The 17,098-nt window shown below is 45.3% G+C and overlaps 1 protein-coding gene across 3 annotated transcripts in view; it reads left to right on the top strand.

Annotated features, from left to right (window-relative positions):
* Window positions 1-17,098, top strand: part of KIF16B (kinesin family member 16B) — a 131,061-nt gene that overhangs the window by 30,321 nt on the left and 83,642 nt on the right. For 2 of the 3 annotated variants that reach the window (XR_015060327.1, XM_085889351.1), the window contains exons 7-8: window positions 7,308-7,450; window positions 12,500-12,668. Coding sequence is in view for 2 of the 3 variants with exons in the window: in XM_085889351.1 (XP_085745477.1) it covers window positions 7,308-7,450; window positions 12,500-12,668 (312 nt within the window). In the remaining variant the exon portion in view is untranslated. Of the gene's footprint in view, window positions 1-7,307; window positions 7,451-7,489; window positions 8,394-12,499; window positions 12,669-17,098 lie in introns of those variants that run through there. The other variant, XM_085889352.1, reaches the window with a different exon arrangement.

Genomic DNA, 17,098 nt, shown 5'->3' with positions numbered 1-17,098 from the left:
TTTCACACAGGCGCGCCTGGAGGCGGGGCCAAGCCGCCCCGCGCTTGCTAATTGGACGGAGCAGAAGTGGGCGTGTAGCGTTTGTGGTCCGAATTTTCCTCGGAAAGGCCACTATTTGCGCTCGCGGCCCGGTGCGTATCGCTGAACGGGCCCAAGACAGCCCGACGCTCAGTGTTCACAGGTGATGCGGGAATGGCCATAGAAGGAAAGAGGTGAGGCTGGTGGAGGGTTTTCGGTGGTGGTTTGATGGTTATGGTGCCGTTTGGGAATGACGGTGATGCGATGTTTGCGGGATTGAGTTGTGAAGGTAAAGGTCGTGGCTGTTGGCGTTGTTGTTGTTGTTGTTGTCTGAGGGTTGGAGCGTGGTTGCAGTTGGTGACTTATGGCTGGCGTGGTGGTTAAGGTGGTTGTTGTGTGATGGCGGTTGAGACGTGGTTGGTTCAAAATAAAGATAGAACAGAAAAACGGCTATCTCAAAGCGTCGTACCCCGAATGAATCTCATAAATTCCATCTAGACAATGGGTTTGGGCGAACGACACATGCACTTAAGAGATATCTCACCAACGGGTCCTGAATGGTGGTTTGCGAATTTCCACAGCCGTAACACTACCCCTCCCCTTTTTACAGACTCGTCCCGAGTCGTCAAATTCTCGTGTGCCATCATGTGTAGTTCTCCCCTCGTACGTTTTACCTTTGGATCCCTGAGTGCGACATTCATGGTATTCGTGTCCCCAAAATAAATTACCTGAGGGCTGAGTAACTAACTAAACAAACCCACTCATACGGATGACTTAAATAAAATTGCCGGCGCTAAGACGTATATGCCGGGGGCGCACTCTTATTTACAGTACAACTTAACCTTAATTTACAAAATTTACATTAACCATGGCGCAGGATCAATGGACTCTGCAGGGAGCAAAACAAAAGTCAAAAGAAAACCGGTGCACAGGCCGCCACTGCAGGCCCGTGTTGCAGCTGCCAACAGGACAGTTCTTGCAACTTCCGACGATCCTGGCGCACATGGCAATGAACAAGGGGGGGGGGGGGCAAAGCAAAATTGAACGGGGGCAAAAAGTAGATGAGGGCAGTGGGCATGGCATGGCAAAGGCAGCAGGCAACCACAGCCTGCAGAACAAGGCCGTTGCAGGCAAACGCAGCCGGCAGACGAACTGGCCGGCACAAGCCTTGAAGCACAGCAGCTGCAGACGATCCGGCCGGTACAGGCCTCGCAGCAAAACAACAGCTGCCGATGAAGTTGGCCGGCCGGCCGGCCGGCAGGAGAAAACAATATGCAAATATCCGGATCAGAATGACCTCGGGGGCGGAGCCACGCTCGCCCATTGGTCGGAGGAAACGGGGCGTGAATCTCCCCTGATCCTAGAATTTGCATATATCGATTTCACACAGACGCGCCTGGAGGCGGGGCCAAGCTGCCCCGCGCTTGCTAATTGGACGGAGCAGAAGTGGGCGTGTAGCGTTTGTGATCCGAATTTTCCTCGGAAAGGCCGCTATTTGCGCTCGCGGCTTGGTGCGTATCGCTGAACGGGCTCAAGACAGCTCGACGCTCAGTGTTCACAGGTGGTGCGGGAAAGGCCGTAGAAGGAGAGAGGTGAGGGTGGTGGAGGGTTTTCGGTGGTGGTTTTTTTTTTATTTTTTTTATTTTTTTTGTATACCTTGGTCGAGGCTCGTATGAGAGCTAATACACAACTCACAGCAAGAGGGCATGAGACAAGAGTGGCGGGAGTGGAAGGGACAAAACAGTTGGGAACAGACACATTAGGTGAACTGTGGAAGGGAGAGGGATGGGGATGGGACGGGGAACATGGCGAAGAGAAGATGGACATTACAGGGACTTTCAGGAAGGAAAGCAGGCGAATTGAAGGAAGTGGGCTTGGGTGGATTATCGGGGGTAGAAAAGATCGAGGATTTGGATGGGGGAAGATAAGAGGTGGTGGTGAACAGCTGTTTTGAAAGCGTGGAGGGAAGAATGGGAAAGAATAGAGTGAGGAAGTTTATTCCAAAGGCGGGAAAAAAGAGGAATGAAAGAGTGAAGATGAGCAGTGATTCGTGATTTTGGTAGTTTTACCAGAAGGGGGTTGTTGGCGGACCTTGAGCGCTCTGTGGAAATGTGGTGGGGACAAATCGCAGAGAGAGCAGGGGGGGGCAAGGCTGGAGAGGAGTCAGTAGAAGACAGACAGACCACCGACCAACCTGCGGTGATTGAGTGAGAGGCCCAAAGACTCAGCTTCATTGCGGGAGATGCCGATGATCTTAAATGCCCTGGTTTCGACAGCGTGAATCCGAGAAAGGTGGGAGGCAGGAGCACCAGCCCAGAGGGGAGAGCAGTACTCCATCAGGCTACGGACAAAAGCTTTGTAAGTGGTCAGGAGCTCAAGAGGGCCGAGGAAGGACTTTGCACGACGGAGGATTCCCAGTCGGCGACTGGCTTTTGAGGCGAGGTTGGAAATGTGACTTTCCCAGGAAAGGTCATGGCAGATAGTGAGACCCAGAAGCTTGAAAGAAAAGACTTCTTCCAGAGGATTGTTGAGAAAGTGGATGGGGGGGGTTTTCTAAACAGTCCTTTCGAAGAGACATAGTGAGAGTCTGAGATTTGTCCGGATTCAAAGACATGTTCCATGTGTTGGACCAGTTTTTTGATTTTATCCAGATCTGCAGTGAGCGAAGAAGCTGCTGCTTGCCGGTCTGAGGGATGACAGATGGTACGGCAGAGGGTGAAGTCGTCGTTAAAGAGAAATAGAGGATTTTCCAGAGAGTCCGAGAGATCATTGATGAAAACCAGAAAAAGAACAGGGCCCAGAATGCTACCTTGAGGAACTCCAGCCTGCACAGGAAGAGGGGATGAAAGAACTCCATTTAGGGCCACACGTTGACTGCGACAGGAGAGGAAGTCTGCGAGCCATGAGTGGAGATGACCTTGAATACCATGGGAAGAGAGTTTGGTGAGTAGGGCAGGGTGCCAGACTGTGTCAAAAGCACGTGATATGTCCAGGGATACGGCTCGGATTTCCTGTCTGGCATTGAGGACCTCCATCCATTGATGGGAGAGCAGAAGCAGCATATCCAGGGTAGAGTGACCTGGTCTGAAACCAAATTGATGATTGGAAATCAAGCCATTGGAGAAGAGGAAGGATTTCATGTCTGAAGCGATGATGGATTCCATAACATTGATGATTGGGAGAAGGCTGATTGGTCTGTAGTTACAGGGATCTGTTTTTGCACCTTTTTTATGCAGGGCAGTGATGTTAGCAGATTTCCAAGCAGATGGCAGATGACCTTGGGCAAATGAGAGGGTGAATAGAACAGAGAGAGGGTGAGCAAGAGCAGAAGAGCAGGCTTTGAGGACATGTGGGCTGATGCCGTCTGGACCGGTTGCAGAATCTGACTCGAGGTTTGAAAGCAAGCTCTCCATCTTGTCAGGGGAAAAGGATACAGAGTCCAGGGACAGTTGGGTGCGACTGGGTAAAGTGGGTAGAGAAAGGGATGGGTTTAGGACACAAAATTTAGCTGCAAACACCGAGTTTAGACATTCAGCTTTTTCACGTGTGGAATCAGCAGTGCGGCCATTTGAGGTAAGGGAGGGGATGGAGGGGGAACATACACCAGAAACAGATTTGATTAAATGCCACCAGGATTTTGAGGAGGGAGAGAGGTTTGAGAGTTCAGACTTGAGATGAGAAAGATGTTGTTTTCTGCCTCTCCTGAGGGTAGATACACACTTGTTCCGAGCTTTGTGGAAGGAACTGAGATTGCCCTCAGTTGGGTTTGCTTTCCATGAGGCAAAGGCAAGTTGTTTCAGGACAACTGCCTCGCCACAAGCTTCAGTAAACCAAGGGCGGGAGGAAGGGGAGGACAACTGAACACGAGAGGGGATAAATCTGTGCATGAGGGAGAGCAAGTTTCTTTGAAAGAATTCCCAGGATGAGTTGATGTTTGAGAAAGTAGTGATAGGAGACCAGTCTGTAAGTTTGATGGCTGCTCGGAGACCCTGCCAGTCGACTTGAGTGAAATTCCAGACTCGACGGCGGTGAGGTGGTTCTCTGATAACAGCCAGAGAGATGTCCACTTTGACAAGGACGTGGTCAGAAGAACCGATTGGAGCGAAGGAAGAGCAGCAGATATTGTCAGGGAAATTTGTCAAAATCGGATCCAGAAGAGATGGAGTACCATTGGTTGAGATCCGGGTCGGGAAGTTGACCGATTGAGTCAGTCCCAATGAGTTGCAGAAAGCTTTTGCTGAGGTGCCATGGCAGGTGAGAGAGGTACCCACACCTAGCCAACTGGCGTGATGACAATTGAAGTCACCACCTAAGAGGAAGAGAGAGTTTGGATGAGAAGATAGAAGATGGTCCATGTTTTCGGATAGTGAGGTGTAGATGGAGTCATCACTGTTCGGTGGACGGTACAGTACACATATAAACATGAGGTGGGAGTGGAGGGAAGCCAAAGCCAGAGGTATTCCTGGGGGTGTGGGGGAGTGAGAGCAGTGCATGGAGAGTGAGGAATAGAGTCTTTGATGAAGAGAGCAACACCTCCACCAGGACGAGGCTCAGGTCTGTCATACCGTAAGAGGGAGTAACCGGGGAGAGATACTTGGGAGTCAGACACGTCTTGGGAGAGGAAAGTTTCTGTTAGGCAGATAATGTCTGGTTTGTCAGTGGCAACCTGTATGGAAAGATCTGAAAGGTTTGAGTGAAGGCCCCGGATATTTGAGGTCCACACTTTTAATGAAGAGGTAGGGGAGGATGCTTTGGGTGCAGGAGGTGGAGGGGGAGGGGGAGGGTAGGACAAGGGACGAGGGGGGGAGGTAAGGAGGGTTGTTGAAAGAGTGTGCGGTATTGCAGAATAGCAAGGGGAGGGGGCCGAATGAGTAGGAGAAAAGGCTCTGTGGTGCTGGGGGAGAGGGGGACAAGAGACTAGGAAGAAGGCAGTTGAGGATTTGAGGAGGTGGAGTGAAGAGATGGAGGTGAGAGGGCAGTGGAGTGAGGAAGCTTGGTGGATGAGAGGGGGGGGGCAACTTTGAGAAGGATGAGTGAGGCGATGAAAGGTGGGAGAAAGGTGAGGGTGGAATTTATGAGAGAGGTGAGAGGGAGGCTTGGAGGGAGAAGAGTGGGATGGTTGCTTTGAGAGTGAGAGTGAGGGGTGAGGGGGATGAGTTGGCACTGAAGTTGGAAAAAAAGAATGGTTGATGGAAAGCGAACATCCATGGCAAACTGTGGTTTTTAAAAGTTTAAGGTCAGAGATGCGATTAAACACAATTCTTGATGGATGCAATGAAGGCGAATTCAGAGAATGGAGAGAAGAAGCGCTGTAATAGTTGGATTTTTTAGGCAAGGAATGAAGGAGAGCTCGAAATGAGAGCAGTCTGTTAAAATAGCAGAAGAGTAGTGCATTATGAAACAGTAAAGAGTACCACATGTGTGAGAGGGGAAGATAAAGTATTATAAGATCGTTTTTGTTGTTAATATTAATGTTTGAGAGAGTTCAACAGATTAGGTCATGGAAGTGTAGGAAAAAAATCAAGGAAGAAGACGAGGAGGAAGTTAAGAGGAAGAAGAAGAAGCAGAATCGGGAGAAGGTGAGCGTGTTGTTGTTGTTGTTGGGTATTTTTTTTGTGTTTTTTTTTTTTTTTGAGATAAGAAAGAGATTAGTTGGGAGAATGGGGGATGTTTGGAAAGTGGGGAGGATGAAAATTGAAGGTAATGGGGAGGATAGAAATTGAAGGTAATGGGGAGAAAAAACAAACAAAAAAAAAAAACGATCGAACACCGAGTGGAACCGGTAGGCCTCAAGCCTAGGCCAAGGCCTAGGTCTCAAACACCAGGTAAGAATGTCGACAAAAATACTCACAAAATAGCACGATTTTTGAAACAAAACCGAACTAGGAACACAGTAACATGTCGGTGAGAAAATTAAACAGTTAAAATGGGACAAATAACGACCGGAAACTTAACTTTGAGAACGTCAGCAGGGAGCCCCGAAGGAGACCTCTCATCGCTCCAAAACCGGAACCGGAAGTCCGAGTTTGATGGTTATGGTGCCGTTTGGGAATGACGGTGATGCGATGTTTGCGGGATTGAGTTGTGAAGGTAAAGGTCATGGCTGTTGGCGTTGTTGTTGTCTGAGGGTTGGAGCGTGGTTGTCGTTGGTGACGATGGCTGGCGTGGTGGTTAAGGTGGTTGTTGTGTGATGGCGGTTGAGACGTGGTTGGTTCAAAATAAATAAAGAAAGAACAGAAAAACGGCTATCTCAAAGCGTTGCAGCCCGAATGAATCACATAAATTTCCTCTAGATAACGGGTTTGGGCTAACTACACATGTACTTAAGAGATATCTCACCTACGGGTCCTGAATGGTGGTTTGCGAATTTCCACAGCCATAACAGTATGTTGTCATGGAGGATATGAAAAGTATTCTCATGAGATGAAATGGGTTTTTGTGTTCGTTCATGTGAACCACTCCCTTTTTCTATGTTAATAGAGCATTCAAGCATGTTCTGTGATATTTCATTTAATTATTTCACAAACAAGACAAGTTGGAATTGGATGTACAGTAAACCCTTAAATATCACAGTGGTTACGTTCTTGGAAAATCCTGTGATATTCAAAACCACGACAGTTAATACCAATTTCTTATGGGAATAAGGGGGTTAGGTTCTTGAGCTTTGAGAAAATAGAGGAAGGTTGGCGGCAGACAAAAATAAACGCATCACAATTGAAATAAACATGTAAATAAATATAAATCAGCTTTACGATGAAGTCTCCTGCCGCGTTGAAGTAGATTAAACATTCAAAAACGATTAAACTTACCCCCTCACCCCCACCTTTCCTCCCCTATTAATCTCTTGAATCGTTTTCCTTTGTAATCTATCAATGTGTTTATTTTATAAATCGTTCTGCAACTCGATAAACCAGTGAATAAATAAAATTAAAATAATCGCTTTTGTCGATCACTTCAGAGCCATTCCATTATTGACAGTATGTGAAAGGCTCATGGTGCAAAATAACCATCACAACCCAGCTCAATAACCGCAATTGGTTGGAATTAAATCTCCACAATAAATTGGTACATTAAGAGGTCGCCCTGATTGGTCAAAACCCGTGATATTTAAGATTTACTTTACATTTAAAAGCAAAAGTCTTAACCAGTTGTAGTATTGATTAGATCAAGTGTTGCAGAATGTGCCAAGTGACTGAAATTATTTTCTTGCATGCATGGGATAGCATGCAGTGCAGTGCTTGCTCAAGTCAGTTCCTCTCTTATTGTTTGTCACTTTTTTGTTTGTGCAGAGTTGTCAAAGCATCTGGTGCAAAGTTATGGGGATGTGGAGGAGCTAATGGAAGCTGGCAACACAATTCGCACAACAGCAGCCACGAGCATGAATGATGCGAGCAGTCGTTCTCACGCCATTTTTACCATTAACTTCACACAGGCCAGTGCACTCTTTACTCTTTCGATACACAGCTTCTCCACCTCCCACCTATCTCTAAATAATGTTATGATTATGGGGGTAGATTAACCTATTTAATAGTACAGATAGGATTGTATAGTGTGGCATGGTCCGTGGACGGGTAGAAGTACCTCAATGTATATGTCAGGGAATCTGTCAGCTTAAGTGTTTCATGTCACCACAGGAGGGGTGGTGCGATGTTAATTAGCTTAGGGAGTAAAAATGAGTTCCCCTGTAAGTGATTACCCTCTGATTTTTTTTCCCTATGTTTTTATATTCCAAGCCAGACCATAAGCTCGGGACTGAGTCTGAAACAACAACAACAACAACTGGAGAAGCCCCGCCTTCCCGGGTTTGGAGGCAAGGAGGCCACGCCCCGGGGGCGGAGGAGACAGAAGAAAAGAAAGAGAGGAGGATGGAAGGCGTGGAGTGTGCTTGGCGAGGGGGCTTCGGAGAGGGCAGATTGAGCAGGGTGAAGTTCACATATAGAGCAGATCGAGCAGGGTGGAGTTCATGTCTAGAGCAGATCGAGCAGGGTGTAGTTCATGTCTAGAGCAGATCGAGCAGGGTGTAGTTCATGTCTAGAGCAGATCGAGCAGGGTGGAGTTCACGTCTAGAGCAGATCGAGCAGGGTGGAGTTCACGTCTAGAGCAGATCGAGCAGGGTGGAGTTCACGTCTCGAACCGATCGAGCAGGGTGGAGTTCATTCACGTCAAGAGCCGATCGAGGAGGTGCTGGCCAGATTTGCACATGTAGAGTTTGGAAAGTGACTACAGGGGAAGCAGGATTCTGCTTGTGTGTGCACGTGGATGGTGGAGGCGCCTTCCTCCCGGGCTCGACAAGAAACGGCACCATTTTGCTTGCAAGTGCACGTGCCAGACGAAGCTCCCCAACATCAGATTGACGAGGGCCAGCTCTTGGCCAGGCTGAGTACCAGTTTATTTAAAAAAGGGGGTTTTATTTTCGTTTGTCACCCTTTGTCTGTGTTTGCGTCTGTGTGTGCGAGGCCTCGATCAAAGGAGTTATTTTTTTAATTTGTTACATTATTGTCCTTATAATCTTCATTATTGTCCTTATAAGTATTTGTTTCATTAAATGTATTCCCTTTTAAAGAAATCAATGTCAATGAGCATCGCCTCCTTGGAATAAGGACCGCTCGACCGCCCCAGGAGGTTGGTCGGTGTAAACTGCCTGGCCACCATGAAGTTACGTAGTGGGATTCGAATCCCAGCACCCCGACGACAACTGCTGACAGGAGTGGGATTCGAACCTGGCCACCTCCACAACAATATAATTTTGTCCTGAATTTCCTCTTTGGTGCTTCCATTTTATCTTAGTTTTGTCACTCTTGCCTCATAACTAATAGGCTGCAACATAAAGGGACAGTTCCATATATGTCCTTTTTCTGTAAAAGATCGATGGATAATCACATTTTGCGAATGATCACTTGAATGCCACCATTCTTGTCTTTAGTACTTGTGAAAATCGAAGATTTTTTTTTTTTCAAGTATATTGGTTGGTCGACTTTTTTATTCTGTCTGTCAGTCTGTCTGTTTGTTACTTCTGAAAATCCAAGATTTTTCAAGTAAATTGGTCGGTCTTGTGCATTATTCTGTGTGTCTCTCTTGTTCATTTGTTTGTATCGCCTCAAGGTGATGTATCGCCTATTGCGTCTCAATCGCCTCCAGGTCACAGTTTTAAACCTATCTTCACGAAACTTCACCACATGGTGGAGTTCGTCATAAGCAAGAAGCTTTTTGTTTTTGACGTCAACGTAGGCCAAAGGTCAACAACTTAGGTGGTGTGTTTAAAATCCTCAACTTTCATCCGATTGACTTGAAATTTGAAGAGGATTTATATTTCAGGTCACTGAATTTAACCAGTCAATTATTTTTGAGGTCAATATCAACCAAAAAGGTCGACATAGACCAAAGGTCATCAACTTGGGGAGATTTCTAAAATCCTCAATTTTCATCCCATTGACATGGAATTTGAAGAGGATTTGCATATTTGGTCATTGAATTCAACCACCAATTATTTTTAAGGTCAAATTTGTTTTATGGATTTTGCAAGTGTCGTGCTATGTACGACATCTTCCTTGTTTTTCTGTTTGTTTGTTTGTCAACCACCTTCAGGTCACAATTTTAAACCGATCTTCACAAAATGGTAGAGTTCTTAATCAGCAGGAAGCCTATTGATTTTGAGGTCAAAAGGTCAACATAGGCCAAACGTCAACAACTTTGTCCAATTTCTAAAATCCTCAATTTTCATCAGATTGACTTGAAATTTGAACGGGATTTTCTATCGGGTCACCTTCCTTTTGCCCATCATTATTCTAAGATAAAATTCAACGAGAATGGCACTGGGTTGAGTGCATACCTCAGCCAGATTGAGCAGTTTATGTTTTGTATTCCAATGAGGGGCCGGATCTGTATCCGACCTCAACCAAAATATAATCGGCTTATTCTTGTCACCTCAACAACTTGTCCACCAGGTTTTGTCATCAGTCCACAACTTTTTGAAATATCATTCTCTATATCGTTTGTGATCTCATTCTCTCAATGGTGAAGACTGAATTGGAAAGTTAAAAAAATTATCCTATCTTGAGCTTCACCAAAAACTAATCAATTTGTCATTGCACTCGCACAAACTGTCCAAGTGTCGTCCAAATCTTTCCATAACTTTTTGAGATATCCTGCTCACAGAGAGACAGACAGACAGACAGGTGGGTGAGAACATAACCTCCTTCCACCTTCCGAGGTGGCAGTAATTGTGCAATATTGACATGTCCATGCCAATTAACACCAATGCTGGAAAAATGGACTGAAACTGGCTTTAAAGGCACTGCGTTCAATATTACTCAACTTACTGTTCCCCAAGGTCACACAAATTTACGGCAAACACACATGGAAAGCAAATGGCTGAAACACACTTTCTTACCTTTTAAAGTATTTATTTGATATTGAAAAGCACAGGGAAGAGGGTTGACAAGACACTGTAATAAACGGAACAAACCAAGCGAGTCAAAGGACACAGCTGAGAATGGGAATATTCAAACTTTAATACAATGATTGAGAAATAAACTGCAAAACATAACCCACGAGGTGTCACAGATCACACTTTTACAACACGAGAATAATGGAGGTGGGACTTCCCTTTTCCCGACGATGTGCAGGGTGGATGCAAGACTCTATATTGTCCGCTTTTAAGACCAAGAGGGAGACGAGAGCCAGTAATGATGGTGCCCAGAAGAAGTCAAATGGCCACGAGCAGGGCCAGCGATAAGTAGGCATTCAACCTGGCCACTCGGTTCCCTTTGTCCTTTTTCCGCCAGGCCCTCCAAAAACACAGAGTGGTCCCAGGTTGGGTCAATTCAACAGAGGCTTCCTCCTCCAAGCAAGGTCTCCAGCCTCTTTGCACACGGGCCTCTCCTTTCTCTCCTGAGCCTCTCCTGGTGGACCCTATGGTGGTCTCTATGGGTCAAGTTCACTCCTCCTCCTCATGGACTCTGCTCCCTTGTTGACTCCGTTCTCTTCTTCCTCCTGGTGGAGTGTTCCTCTCGGCCGTCCTGCCCATGGAGTGGCCAAAATATATATATATATATATATATATATATATATATATATATATATATATATATATATATATATATATACACACACACACACACACACACACACACACACACACACACACACACACACACACACACACACACACACACACACACACACACACACACACACACACACACACACACACACACACACACACACACACACACACACACACACACACACACACACACACACACACACACACACACACACACACACGTCTTTTCTTCTGGGCTCCATAGCCCACTACACCACCATGGCTGGCACAAACTGGCCAGAGAGATTGCAATCGGCCTCGTATCACACCTGTGATGGGAAGTCCACGCCTAGCCCTGTCCACAAACAATAGTTTTTTTTCCCCCCATGCATAATCTCCACCCTGTCGATGAACTACATAATCTGCCTCCTCAGCATCACATGCAACAAACGACTTACTCTAACAGATCCCTGTGACAAGGAAATCTAACCGACTCAAAACACATGGACCATATACTACACTTACTACAGTCGAGCTGTGAATCCCACCCTAATGGAACGGAATCCTTGTGGCTGATGAGGGGAAAATGCCGGAACACTACGAAAGGCCTGCTCAGTTTAAAAGTCATAAATATGAATCATTTTGTTATTTTAATAATTGCCTTCCATCTCAATCTTTTAACTATGGCAGTGCAGGTAGATCACATGGGAAAACACAGACAAACTTTATACGTAGGTCAACCTTATAATTGTACATTGCTTGTTCCATACAAGACAGCTGATTTCCAAATATATAATATATATATATATATTACCAAATATATAATATATATATATATATATTACCAAATATATAATATATATATATATATTACCAAATATATAATATATATATTACCAAATATATAATATATATATATATATTACCAAATATATATATTATATATATATATATATATATATATAACCAAATATATATATATATATATATATATATATAATCTTTGGTCGACTTTACAAATACTTCTCTGTGTCTGTGAAGGCTCAACTTGTTGAGCTCCACCCCCTGTATCTTTACCCATTGGCCAAAGGCAGACATATTGTGGTGAAATTCAGCATTTCCTTTTTAATTTTCCATGATACATAACACATGATGCATGCTATGTTGTGAAATGGCATACATTGCAGTCACGTAACATGTAAACATAGTTTTGTACAAATTAGGTAATTGATATCGTATGGCCCAACCAACCAAACAATCTGACCCTGTGTGACCGATTCATAATGCACCATCAAATTGGCCTTACTTTCCTGAGATGGTCCTCCAACCTTTGTTCTATTGTTAATGCTCTTCTAATGGAATTTGTTATTGTAATACACATGATAGAGCAATTGGAACACAAATTAAATGCTTTGTTTGTTTTTTATTTGAATGTAGGCCAGATTTGATTCGGAAATGCCTCGAGAAACGATCAGCAAGATTCACCTGGTTGATTTGGCTGGAAGCGAGCGAGCGGATGCAACTGGTGCTACTGGAGTGCGACTTAAAGAAGGCGGTAATATCAACAAGTCCCTCGTGACACTGGGCAATGTCATTTCCTCTCTGGGTAAGAAAGGAGGCAATGCAATCGAGAAAACACGAATTGGTGTACCTGGGAACAATTTGAGCTGAGATAACGACTGCAGTTTGTGTTGTGATGGTGTCTACTTTTTCTTGTATTATGGTGGCCTTTGCTCTGATTGGCTTTGCTGGTGTTATTTAACAAAAAAAAATTGCTTGTGGGTAAAATTATTGATTGGAGAACATACAATTTATAATGATTACCTGGAGGTGATTAAAACACCAAAATATGCACAACAGCGTAATTGCGTATTCCAAGCATAACAGGCACAACAAGTGTGCTCCTGTTGCTGTTCTGAATGGTAATAAAGTAAGCAACGAAATGTACACTGAAATGCTGCGTACAATGATTGTCTGGGTAAAGCATTCCATCTGGATTATTCAGTCACCCATTGTCTTGCCAGCACCCTTGCCAAATTTCCAAATTCCTGTTCTGACTACTGCTGAGGCAAAGGCAAACTCCATATTGTAATGCTTGCCATGAGACTGCTTTGGCAGCACGATATATATCTTCCTTTTGGCAGACGACCGGAGATTATGTATGAGTACTTGCTACATCCATAATGTGCAGCATCACCTGAGATGGTGGTGTCCTACCGATTTGAAACCCCTGAGGGGAGAGTGTGACTGAACAGACGTTTTTTTGTAGGCAGAGTCGAGGCTCATGGAAGAGCGAGAACACTGAATGGATCAGGACACAACAGAACAAAAGCAACTGTAAAGAGGAGGAGGAGGAGGAGGAGGAGGAGGAGGAGGAGGTGGTGGTGGGGGTGGGGGGGACCAATGGCAGGGTTGGAGGACAAAATAGAGGGAAACTTGGGCAAATAATGTGTGTGTGGAGGAGTGAGAGGTAGGGGAGGATGCATGGGGTAGACAACATGGATACAGAAGCAAACTCTCAGGAAGGAAAAATGGGGAATTTGGAAGGAAGTTGATTTGGGCGTTGGGGAATGGGGGTTAACGAGGGAAGAAAAGATCATAGTTTTTGATGATGAATGATCTGAGATGGTGTTAAACGGCAGTCTTGAAGACTTGAAGGGAAGATTGGGATTGAAGAGAATGTCGAAGATGGTTCCACAGGCAGGAAAAAAGTAGGTGGATAGTAGTTCAGGTGTGCCAAGAAAGGACTTTGTATAACACAGGATGCCCAGGTGGCAACAGGTGGTAGGCCAACTTTGAAATGTGGCTTGCCCAAGAAAGATCATGGCAGAGAGTTGGACCCAAGGGTTTGACTGAACTTCTTTGAGAGGATTGTGTAGTGAAGAAAATAGAATAGATAGATAGATAGATAGATAGATAGATTTTTTTTTTCAGGATTGAAAGACATTCCAAAAACGATACATATCATAATATTTCAAAACGCTGTGGATGGATTCGGACCAAACTTGGTGGACTTATTGGTTGTGTTACCAGGAGGAATTGATTTGATTTGGTGACGATCGGGATCCCGCTTATTAGTGGGATACAAAATGTAAACTGTTTAGCCTGGCAGAAGTATGCACTCTACTCCCAGACCGAGTGCTGTTCTGGTTTCATTTTTAACATCCTGCTCCTGCTGACATCCCTGATCTTTCCACACTTTTCTCATCCTAATTTTTATGAAGAAAATGAAGTCGTTGACTTTTGTTTTTTTTACGTTGACGAGAGGGATGGGAGAGGGAAGCACAAAACAGTGGGGAATAGACACATTAGGAGATCTGTGGAAGGGAGAGGGATGGGGCAGGGTACAAGGGGTAAACAAGATGGACACTACAGGGACTTTCAGGAAGCAAAGCAGGGAATATGAAGGAGGTGGGTTTGGGGTGGATTAACGGGGGTTGAAAAGATCATGGTTTTGGATGGGGGAAGATAAGAGATATTGGTGAACAGCTATTTTGAAGAGCTGGAGTGGGATTGAAGAGTGGTTAGAGTGGGATTGAAGAGTGTGTGGGAGTTTGTTTCAAAGGTGGTAAAAAGAAGAATGAAAGAGTAAAGGTGAGCAGTTATTCTTGATTTGGTATTTTAACCAGAAGGGGATTGCTGGCGGACCTTGAGCATGTTGCAGAAATATGGGTGGGACAGATAGACAAGGAGGGGGGGGGGTGGTGAGGCCAGAGAGGAGATGGTGGAAGACAGAAAGCCCACTGACCTGCGTGCGGTGAGAGAGTCAGAGACCCAAAGGCTCAGACTCATCGCGGGAGATACCAATGATCCTAAATGCCTTGTTTTCCACAGCCTGAAGCCGAGAAAGGTGAGCGGCAGGAGCACCAGCCCAGAGGGGAGAGCAGTACTCCATCAGGGGGGGGGGGGTTCTAAACGGTCCTTTCAGAGAGACATAGTGAGAGTGTGAGATTTGTCAGGATTGAAAGACATGTTCTACGTGTTGGACCAGCTTGTGATTTTTATCCAGATCTGCAGGGTGAAGAGGCTGCTGCTTGCCGATCTGAGGGATGACAGATGGTACAGCAGAGGGTAGAGTCATCAGCAAAGAGTTAAAGAGGATTTTTCAGAGGGTAAGAGAGATCATTGATGAAAACCAGAAAAAGCACAGGGCACAGAACACTGCCATAAGGAACTCCAGCCTGAACAGGAAGAGGGGATGAGGGAATTCCATTAAGGGACACACATTGACTGTGACAGGAGAGGAAGTCTGCGAGGCAAGTGTGGAGATTGCCTTGGATACCGGATGAAGAGAGTTTAGTGAGCAAGGTGGGGTGCCAGACCATTTCAAAAGCACGCCATATGTCTCGGGAGATGGCTCTGATCTCATGTTTGGCATTGAGGACCTCCATTCATTGTTGGGAAAACAGGAGCAGCAAATCCAGGGTAGAGTGACCTGGTCTGAATCCAAATTGATGATTTGAAATCAGGCCATTAGAGAAGAGGAAGGAATTAATATCTGAAGCGATGATGGATTCCATAACCTTGCTGATGATTGGGAGAAGGCTGATTGGTCTGTCGTTGGAAAGGATCTGTTTTTGCACCTCTTTTATGCAGAGTGGTAATGTTTACTGATTTCCAAGCAGAAGACAGATGACCTTGAGCAAATGAGAGGGTGAATAGAACAGAGAGAGGGTAAGCAAGAGCAGCAGAGCATGTTTTTAGGACACATGGGCTGATGCCGTCTGGACCGGTTGCAGACTTGACAGATTTATTTAATCTGGTGTTGGTGTAATGGAGGCATAATGGGACAAATGGCCTCCTGTGCATCACTCACTTTTCCTTATTATGGCTTTGTGGTTGACGCACACAGAGCCTGGCAGCTGGTGTCCCCCTACCCGGCCCCTCCCCCACTATGAGCCCAGCGCCCAAGGCGGTCGTCGCCTGGGTCACCTCACCTAAATCCGACCCTATCTCGGGCAAATTACAAGATACAAAGAGAAGTGTAAGAGCAGTGGAGCAGTTTTTTTTAGGATACGTAAGCTCTTGCTATCCAGTCCAGTTGTAGAATCAGAGTTGAGGGTTGCCAGAAACTTATCCACCTTCTCAGGTACAAAAGAGTCCTGAAGCAGTTGGGTGTCTGTGACTGTGTAGGATACGTTCAGAGAGTGAGGGGTTGGGGAAACAATATTTGTGAGCAAACACAGAAATGAGGCATTCGGCCTTCTCGCGAGTGGAATCAGTTGCGGTTCCATTTGAAGAGAGGGAATGGATTGAGGAGGAGCACACTCGAGAAACGGATTAACGAGGCACCACCAGATTTTAGAGGAGGGAGGCAAGTTTGAATGTTCAATATTGAGGTTGGACAGATGTTTTTTGTCTCTCCTGAGAGTGGACACACACCTGTTGTGGGCTTTGTGGAATGATCTGAGCCTGCTTTTGGTCTTCCTTCCATGAAGAGAAGGTAAGTTGTTTCAGAGCAACTGCCTCACCACAGGATTCAGTGTACCATGGGTGGGAGGAAGGGTAGGATAACTGAAGACAAGATAGGATGGATTTGCGCATGAGAGAGCAGGTTTCTGTGGAAGTATTCCCAGGCTGAGTTAATATTGAGGGAGTCGATATAGGAGACCCATCCTACTTGTGGAATGAACTTGTGAACTTTGTTCCATATGCTGGTTTTACAATCAAGTGATGTCGGAAGATGAGGCTTTCAAACCTAATAAATTAAACTACTATACAAGTCTTGCAGAAAATTATTACATACAATGCGAACCTTTCCAAGTTGAAAAGATGTTTCACTCACTCGTATCTCATCACCCAAGTGCCTCACCACAGGATTTGGTGAACCATTGGGAAGAGGACGGGTAGGATAACTGAAGACGAGATAGGATGGATCTGTGCATAAGAGACCTTTTGTAAATTGAAAAATAACAGAAGGGAACAACTCTTACCCATCCATCCACTTGGGAAGTAACTCCAGAAGGATCACATTACTTTCCTTGGAGGACAGCCATTGTGTCCTTCTTGGCCCATCAGCTCAATATTAGCACAATT

This window comes from Eptatretus burgeri, chromosome 7 (genome assembly GCF_056783735.1).
Source record: "Eptatretus burgeri isolate ZD-2024b chromosome 7, Ebu_testis_v1, whole genome shotgun sequence".
NCBI classification, from domain to species: Eukaryota; Metazoa; Chordata; class Myxini; order Myxiniformes; family Myxinidae; genus Eptatretus; species Eptatretus burgeri.
The sequence above is the reverse complement of the archived record's forward strand: the minus strand, read 5'-3'. Positions and strand labels throughout refer to the sequence as shown.